The 9685-nt window shown below is 46.1% G+C and overlaps 1 protein-coding gene across 1 annotated transcript; it reads right to left on the bottom strand.

The window, feature by feature from the left end:
- Positions 1-146: 146 nt before the first annotated feature.
- On the bottom strand, positions 147-8927 carry LOC144103589 (TNF receptor-associated factor 6-like). Its single transcript, XM_077636264.1, has 2 exons — positions 8631-8927; positions 147-1259 (listed from the first exon to the last, which is right to left on the bottom strand). Exons 1-2 carry the CDS (start codon positions 8919-8921, stop codon positions 147-149), a joined length of 1404 nt encoding a protein of 467 aa, XP_077492390.1. The 5' UTR covers positions 8922-8927.
- Positions 8928-9685: the final 758 nt, after the last annotated feature.

Below are 9685 nucleotides of genomic sequence, written 5' to 3' on the forward strand. Positions count from 1 at the left end.
AGAACCCTACAAGACGCGCTTAGGAAAGAAATAGAATAGACGGACGAGGTTTTTCATGCTGGATAGGTTAAGCATTAACAAAGAAATGCTTTCATTGATGCCAGAGGAAAGGAGTAGCTTCCATCCGAAATTTCTGCCGGCGAGGCTCACGGCAGCACTTCCCATTTAATTCGAAGCGTGTCCTTGTACACGTAGCCGTTGTCCCTGATAACGCGAAGATTAAACGACGGATATGGGAAAAAACCTGTTGGGTTACTTGATGTTGTAGGCTTTTGCACCTGTGTGCATTCAGGGTGTGGCTTAATTTCAACGAAGAATCGCGCCACGCCTTCTCGTTGGTCAATTATTCCCATCCGTATTTTGTGCTGGAATGGCCACTCAATAGCGTCGTCGTTGTCACCCTTCTGCAAGAGCATCCTTACATGAAGGTGCATTGATTGACTATCCCTAACGAATTCCACTCCAGGTGATATGCAATAGCCACACAGGTACACCTGGTCGGTCTCGTACGCAGCCCAGCCTTTCTTCAGCGCTTTTTCTTCGAGAGATTTCACTCCTTTGACATCAATGATCACATGCTCTCCTTGTGGTTCGTCGGACGGAAGCAATGTCTTAACGCGGTCCACAGTCTTTTCGCTAGTCTCTAGTGTTTCACCTTTCTTTTCATGAATATATGCTGCAATTTGCGAGCAACTGTCGTATATCTCTCTCTTTCCGGCAGCCAACTCATGCTTGATTTTTTCTTCCACCGCCTTTAGATTTCTAGAAAAGTTATCATTCCACGTTATCAACTGCTTCTTCAACTGCTCGTTATCACTGGCGATTTCGTGCACACCTGTTGTGACACTTTCTTGAATTTGGGTCATTACTTGCAGAATTTTTCCTCTCATAACTTCTTTAAATGTGTTTATCCCGTGAGAAACTTCGCTCAATCTATCATCATGGCATTTTACATCAGTAACCAACTGTCCTACATTGGTTCTCATTTCCACCGTCTCCTGCTGAATGACTCGTTGGAATGATGTTGAAGGAGCTGCGCCCTCCGTGTTGCTCATCTGATGGCCAGACTCTGGTGCAGGAGGCGTCGACGGTGTTGTACAGTCCGATCTCAGGTGTGCGCACACATCGCTGCAAAGTACAGAGGCCGAACACATGGGGCACCGCGCAGAGTGGTGTCGACATTCTTGCTGGGAATGCTGGGAGAGCAGGGAAGCCTCCACCACAGTTCCACAGCCGTGTTTTGCGTTCCAGCATTTAACCTGCAATGAATAAAGCAAGAATGTTAAGAAAACCGTACCGAAAGTAATATTCTGGCGGTGGCTGTTCCCCATCTCATATTCCTAAACATTTTTTCCTGTTTAAAGTAGTGTCAGTTTCCTTTATTCAATTTAGTATTAGAGTCCTGCCGCGTTTGGAAAATGAGTAATTGCGGCAACAGGTATTTTGCAGGCTATCCGGGGGCATCATTGTCACCGCCCCTCATATGCGCCACTTGCAGGGAGATTCTGCTGAAGTGATCCAGATTAGGAGTCAGTTTTCGGCGAGGTTTCACGAAAAGTTGGCTTAAATGGCGCATTGCTGAAGACAGCACTTAAACATGAACCTTATTTGAAGAAATAACAGAATTTCTTACTCTGTCTGAAATTCCCTTACTCGGTTTAGTCGTGCGCTGAGCTCTTATGCGAGTCGCAGTTCAGGGAGGCGGTCAGCTGTAATCGCACCATCGGTAAAACGCTCCTTATGCCCTTAGCACCTTTCTGTGCCCATGCGGCATTGTTGATGGCTCAAAGGTGGATGGAGTGATGGAAGAAGGTGAGAAGGAGGGAAAAGGTAAAGGGAATAAGGCGCAACTTTGCAAACAAGCATGCACACACCTCTCTATGTCACTACGACGTCATACTCTTAAACAGATTGGGCGAGCGAGCTTTCATAGATAGGCCCGTGCACTGGCGCTACCGTAGGCTGAATGAAGTCAGTCTTACGAATATAACACAGGATTCAGGTGAGAAAATTTATATAAGGCGCGCTGCGAGGCATCTTAGACGCCAGCAAGAGCGGCGAAATTGGGCTATGAATAAGAAACTTTCGGCGATTTGAAGAATTTGCCCAAGGAATGGTTAAACACTGAGTATTTTTATTCATGAATAAAAAATAAAATTAGAATAGCTTATTGAAGACGAGGATATGAACATTCCTATGCACGGAGCACTGGGGATATAACTTCTAGATTAAGATGTGTGTAAGTTACGTGTTAAACGAAGGAAAAGGTAGCTAACGAAAAGGCCGAAAGCACAAAATGCGAGCTGCCGGGTGACAATGAAAATGAACAAAAAAAATCCTGGGCTTCCGCGGCACAATTTGCACCGAATGAATGTTCTGAAGTTCGAATATTTTGCATGGTGGCTGATCCATAGGGAGAGGCTAGAAAGCACACTCTTTTTTAAGGTTCTCACTCATAACACATCAGATATGCAACTCAGTTAAGCCCCACACAGCCTACCATTACTAAAAAAATTCGTGCTTCCGTTTGTTAACAAAAATCTGCCATTTTCTACGCAGTCATTCCTTTACTGCTCCAAGGTTCGCTGTTGGTGTGAAGCCCACATGGTTGGATCTACCCACTGTAACACAAAGAGCGTTGATATTTACTTTTTCTTATGACATGTGACTATGCATTTTTTGCATGCTTTCTTCACCTAAATTTCTCGTGATTTAGTGATGCCGCAGTTCCTAAAATTGTGTCCCTGTCCTTCTTTTTCTGGTTTTAGTCTCTATACGCGCTTAATAAAATCTACTTCTGGTTCGGGCTTTTCTGCTATGAACGTTTTCGCATGCACTATGGTTTCCGCTTTTTCAGAGCGCTTTTTGTGCTTAATTTGCCCACTCGCCTATGCAAAAATGCAAAGCTTCAGGATTCTCGCAATTAAGAATTAAATGCATAGGAATCTTGTTATACCAATGTTAATTTATCGTACACTGCTACTTACCCACTGGCTTTTTCTCATCTGGCAGTTGACCGGTTTCATGCGTCTTCAATGGCACCTACTAGCACGCTGATTTCGAAAAATACCAGGAGGCCAACCTGTCCTTTAGACGAGCATAATGCACATAGCTGACCATCAATTTACCTAACTTTTGTATAATGCAGAAAGTTCTGGTAGTCTATCCCTTAAGGCCGGAAAGTAGTAAACTGTATCAGAGATACATAAGGTCGCTATGTGTCCGATTAGAACAGCGTCCACCACAGCCTACACCTCTGAGAACTGACGCCAGCAATACAGTGCTTTAGGCCAATCCTGACCGCTATTTACCAAATAGAAACGTTCCATTAGAAAATTTCTTCTTAAATACAAATACACGTAATGGCTTCCCAGTGGCGCGGTCTATAGTAAGGCAATGACGAATCTAATCGTAAATAATATATAAGCTTCCTCGATATCCTTGTCAACCTAATGATGAGTGGTATTACGATGTATTCTTAAAGCAAACCTAACTACAACGGGGAGAGGGGGGACCTAAATTCACTGTCATCGGTCAATTCTTGACGATAATTAAGCGAATGTGTAGTGTGTAATTGATGAGTTAATGAATCAGAACAATGAAAAAGAAACGAAAATTGCGTTCAAAAGTGTCGAACTGCTAAGATTGGAAAGGCAATGTTTGCTGATGCTAAGTATCTGCGTATATCATCGCCCTAATACCCTAATAAAAGAATCATAAAATTGTTAAGAGTCGCATCAGCATCAGATGACGCAGCAAACGACACACGCTATCGCGTCAACTCATAAGCGACGCATAGGAGTCTCCCGATGTTCTTTTATTGTTTCTTTCATGGGAAGAATAAATGGCATTTTTCCGTTCCGTCCTTGTTTAGAGTTAGCCCCATTGGTGGCGACGGCATTGGTATTACATCATTCTTCGATTCCGAAAGCAGCTGATAGTCCTGGCAACTGAGTCCCATGCCGAGTGCCCGCGCCGTGATTGGTGACCCGCATCTGCTTCCAGCAACACGGCGCCTCTAGGGAAGACGGTAGCCAGAAGTCGATGCGGCTTATGTGGCCGGTTCCCATCTACGTTTCGGCGGGCGTGAGGTGTGAGTGAGGGTAGATACATTGTTTCGGAGGATTATAGTGTGAATATGGTTTGTTAGGTGGCGCTCAAGGCAGATTTGGCACGCTTTCCCACGTCCCAAAATACCTTCATCGCACGAGTGCACCACTGCCTCGAGCAGAAGGGAGTACTATTGGTCGATGAGATTGGTAACTTCTTCCCTGCAAATAGCCTGAACCTGTGAGATACTGTGTGCTCCTTTTCTGTTTTCGTAGTTTGTAAAAGCTGCGGTCGTACAATCATAATGCGCAAAGTTCCCGTGAAAAAATTAGCGCGATACTAAAGCGTCACCTTTTTGGGCTTGATGCTACAAGGTAGGGAGTTTGTTTATAAGTTGTCCAATTTGCCAACAACCGTGGAGAATAACAGGGGAGAAATGCAGGCTGACGCACTATCATGCGCACGGGTGAAAGATTATAACGACGATGGCTTTCATAGCGGAGCACGAAGAGCTTTCAGTTGAACTCTGAAGAACAGGGTCATTCGACAAAGAGAACACATTGAAAGCATAGGGAGTACTGCCCCACTCGTGCTTCAGAAAGCGTTCGTGCTGCTTCTCATTAAACACGAGCAGTTACGTCACAGCTCTCCACCGGTGGTCTCTGCAATGTCTCCGCACTGCATGAGGCACTTCGAGATGAGGCACCGAGATGAGGCACTTCGGTGCCTCATCTCGGTGGGCACGACAGCAAAAAAGATAAAAAGACTGGTTCCGTATTGCAAAAGCAGACATCAATAGCTGCTTTTTTTTTTCTTAAGGTCGTCAGCCCTTGACTAACGGAGCTGACCCTTCAATCTATCTCATCTCACTCATCAAACATCCAGATGAGCGGGCTGTGAAAGTCAATTAAAACAGTGCGTGAGGCTACTTGTCGGATATTCGCAGATAAGTAAGTTCAGTAACAATCGTGGCGTTTTCATTACGAGCTAAACAAAATAACATGACATATAAAAAAAAACTATTGCGCACGACATTTTAACCTTGACTCCTAGATATCTGCATGTAAGTAAGATTAGGACTAGAGTCTCATGCCGCAATAAAGGTAAGGGTGGCTTTATTAAAGCAGAAAGACCTGTCTCCCTTTTTTTAAACCTTTAAGAGCTCCAAATAACCTTTATGGCTCCATACTCCGTCTTCTTTTATACGCCCTCTATATCCTGGATTCATAATGCTCCGAAAACGAGAGCAGCATTCACTAACACCTTGTGACAGCTTTTACATGCAACGGAAAGTATGCCGGCCTTTTTTTTAAAATCTACCTGTCTACTGCCAGCTGACCAATTGTTCATCGCCTCATCACGGCCCTGCTCCGTGGAAAACCAGAGAGATTAGGCAGTTGGAGAGAAAGCTGTAGCTTGAAAGGTGGTAGTCTGTCAGCCCTTTAATAACTGCACTCGTTATCACGACCACCATTGGTGCCGGCGTAATCGGCGAGTGAAATTAAGCGACACTAAGCATGGTTGTTCCTTCTTTCTCCTACAGCGTGTGTCGATGTATTAAGGCGGAAGCCTTTACTGGCTCATACTCGCCCGTCCGGTGTATGGCTGCCTTCAACGAAGAACGCAGCCACTAATCAGTATAGGAGAAAACGATTGGTAGCATCACATAGAGAGGACAAAATGTAATCCCCATGCCATGTTTGATGACTGTAGAGTGATTAGTTAATAATTATAGCCATTTATAGCGGAAACAAATAAAGAAAACGCCTAAATTCGTATATATAGCAACGACGTCGATATAGTCACGCGAGAGGGTGACGTCACACCCGAGATCGTCATGGTAACGGCGCGCGCGCTGGTGGCGCCACCTGTGCGACACCATCAGAGAAGCCAGAGAAGAAGAAGAGGAAGGCCAGACAAGCAGACTCCAAGCCCAAACAAGGTCGTCTACATCGAAAGTGCGGCAATATAGAAGCTTTTGGGAGTGTCACTGCTGTGGGAACCTTCGAAGCTAGAATCCCAGTCGGCGAGGGCAAAGGCATTCACCTTGCTGCACTTTAGATTGGCCAAAGTGCTCCCATAATAACTTTTTTCTTTCTTTGTCAGATTGATTCCTCGCAAACAACAGAGCGAGAAGAACAAAGCACTCAACGAAAAACAGAGCTTGCAGGAAGAATAAAATGAAGGCCAGGTTGCACTGTATCATATCTTTATCCATGAACATACTTGAACAAAACGGCGCAGGAACAGGGACAGGAAAGAGGAAGACGGGACAAGCGAGGTTTTTTAACACATGGAACAGGACTCAAAGTACATCAAATAAAGTTCAGTAACACGTCGAGTTGAGCTAGTGGGTACAATCTTTCTTGTTATTGTTCCTGCGCTGTCTTTGTCCAAGTATGTACCAACTCGCCGTGTTCCTTTTTATCCATAATTGGATTGTTTACCGTGAAATTGAGAAAAAAACGATTAGTCTCCGTCGTGAGCAATGCGAAATGAAGAGATATTGCTGGTGCGGTCAATATTAAGGTTAGAATATCACTAATTCAATCTCTGGCACAGGGGTCTGAAAGATTGCGGAAAAGCGCCTTTCCGGGTAAAGCTCTATTCAAGGCATGGTCACATTTTAGACTGCTACATGCGAAACCTGGGAATCCTGTCTAAACGGAGCGCAAGACGCGGAGAACGTAATAGTCAGGCAACAACGCGTTAAGGCGGCACCCTGCAATAGGGAAATACAGTAGAATGGAGTACAGCTTTGAATGCAGGAATGCATTTAAATGTGACATCTGCAACTAGCATTGCGCGTCCACAAAGGCTGCAGATTATTCATGGGTGCTGTAATAATACTCAGAAGAATTTCAAATATTATCGTGTGTTGTTGTTGACAGTATTCCTTCAAGCAGCATCAGGTGAAGCAATACTAACTGCGAACGGCTTTTTTTTAACTACTACATGCAATAATGACATTGCGATGGGGAACGATTATTAGTCTTGGATAGTTTCTTCGGAGTGCGCCCCTGACAAGGCTTTTTGATAAGGACAGTTGAAAAACTTGCACCCGCAATCGGCCCCACTTCTGTTGCCGCTTTCATCTTAAAGAGACGCGAGCCCCATCTCTAGGGTTTCTACAGTACCACGCTAGTTTTCTTCGTTTTATCTTCGAAACCGTTACGCCCATTGGCTGCGCTTGGTCACGTGGAGATTTTGCTCCATAACTGCTCTACGGTAGTATTCCTGTATATGCTCCTTCAGGGAGCATATACAGGAACGCTAGTGTACGCTTGCTCGGGCCTCGCATCCTGTGCACCGGGTGCGGCTGCTGCAAGCCGCGCTCGTGCACGAATTGCAAAGGTGCGCTTTACGCCTGCGGTACGAGAGGCCGGAATGCTAGGGGTCGAACTTTTGGTTGTAGATCTCGGCTGAAACTTAAAGCCGTTCTTTTCGCGGTTACGCGCGGGAAAGTCAGAGAAATCCGACGTGCCACTCACCCCCTCGTAGTTTGGGTTTCTCCCGCGTGTAATACGCGGTTGTGCAATGTAGACTGCAAACTTCCTTTTATTGACTTGATCAATAAAAGTTGAGTGTCTTCAAATGAAACTAGGCAAAGTTTTTAAAAGCACTCAATGCGTTTTCATTTTCTCCACATAAGTTTCTTTTTCCTTGCGGCATGCGCACATCAAATTTTTTTTCCTGAGCCACTTACTCTGTTTTAATGAGCCGTGATGAAGATATGGTCGTCCTGGTGGTTGAGGCATTTTCCGTTGGTAAAGTGATCGGTACTGGGAGCACGGTAGCTTTACTTCATGAATACGTATCTGATACGCACGTGATAAGCTGTTTGCCAACGCGTCTTCAACGTGCCCGGCTAAGGTTATGGTTACAAATGCTACTAAGCCGTCTTGTTTCATTAATACAGAAGAGACGAAGGCGCAATTCACCTTTGTACTGATTATCAATACGTTTCTCTACGCACGTTAGTCAACGTCTGCTTACACTCCTCAAGCTGGAAGTAGCAGACGACGTGCCCATCTCGCGCCCATGGGTCCGCTCTGCGCCCGGCTGCCATTATCTAAAAACGTTGAGCAACGTTTTTAGATAACGTTGGATAAAACAAAAAACAAACGTGGCCCTGTCAAAATCCTTGAGATGACGCTCGCGTCATTTTGAGATGAAGGCGGCACAGGAAGTGGGGACGATTTCCGGGGGCAAGTTTTCCAACTGTCGTTACATAAAAACATTGGCCCCGGCGCCAAGGATTGCCGCGCGGTACGCAGCCGCTCAAGCAACAATCGAGGTGGCGGCGCCATTTCGCCGCTCATCCTCGAGGTGGCCGATAATCCGGTATGTTGGGACAGCACGCATGCATTCCTGCAGTGGAATAATCTAGGCCTAGCACGTATTAGACTGCAAGTTTTTTGTAAGCAATCAAAGTGACTCATTCCGTCTTTTCCTTCCTCTTTAAGTGTGTTGACCTGTAAATTCTGTCCCGGACGTCTTTAAGACTTTTTCTTACAAAAAAAGGAAGGGAGAGGAACGATGGTCCAAAACAAAAATAGGCAGGCAGCTTTGTGACTCACCTCTCGTCTCAGGAGCTGCTCTGGAGGAAGATCCCTCCACTCAACGTCGTCTTCGTCGAGCCACTCATGGCCGTCGAGCGGACAAACGTGGGAGCCTTCTTGGTCACACTGCTCGTAGCAGGAGTCGCACAGCACGTGCATGCAACAAGACAGCAACGCGGTCTTTTTGCGCACCAGTCCGCAGGCACTGCACACCCTGTTCGTCGGAATGGTCTTCACGAAGCTCAGAGGTCTCCAGTCGAGGTCCGGGCTGAAGCCGACCAGCGTGTATGCGGCAGCTGCAGGAGGCATCGCTCGTCACGCTGGGTTGCTGCCACACCTAAGGAAAAACTGCATTTTTCCGTCCCTCGACGTGCTGGCTATTATCTGTTTTCTTTTGTAGGCGGTCTTTAGGGCGGCTATCACAGCGGCATCGGCTGCTGCGGCTTTCTGACTTCCGTTATCTTTCGTGCTGCAACTTCCAACTCCTTTAAAGCCGTACCTACGACATTTATTTTTTATTTTCGCAGGGAATGATGCGAATAAAAAAATTCTGTTCATCGGGTAAGGGAAAAAATAAATTTGGAACGGATCATTAATTGCGACACCCTGCTTGAATCATCGCAGGCAATGAGTGCGGGATAGAAAACAAAGGCTAGACCGCCGCGGTGGCTGAGTGGTTCTGGCGCTCGCTGCTGGCCCGAAAGACGTGGGTTCAATCCTGGCCGCGGCGGTCGAATTTCGATGGAGGCGAAATTCTAGAGAGCCGTGTACTGTGCGATGTCAGTGAACGTTAAAGAACCCCGGCTGGTCGAAATTGCCCTTCACTACGGCGTCCCTCATAGCCTGAGGCGCTTTGGGACGTTAAATCCGCATTAACCAAACCAAAACTAAAGCAAGTTTCGGTTTCAATTAACTACTTCACATCTGGTGACCGCAGGTGAACTTATGCTTAAAACTGAACGATTTCTGCCCACCCACAAGCGCGATAAGGCTGCGGCCGTGGCCAAATTGTCGGAGTGGCCGGGATAAGAAGCCGTCTATATTTCGACGACCGTGGCTCGAATCTCGCTCGA

Source organism: Amblyomma americanum, chromosome 9 (genome assembly GCF_052857255.1).
Source record: "Amblyomma americanum isolate KBUSLIRL-KWMA chromosome 9, ASM5285725v1, whole genome shotgun sequence".
Classification (NCBI taxonomy): domain Eukaryota; kingdom Metazoa; phylum Arthropoda; class Arachnida; order Ixodida; family Ixodidae; genus Amblyomma; species Amblyomma americanum.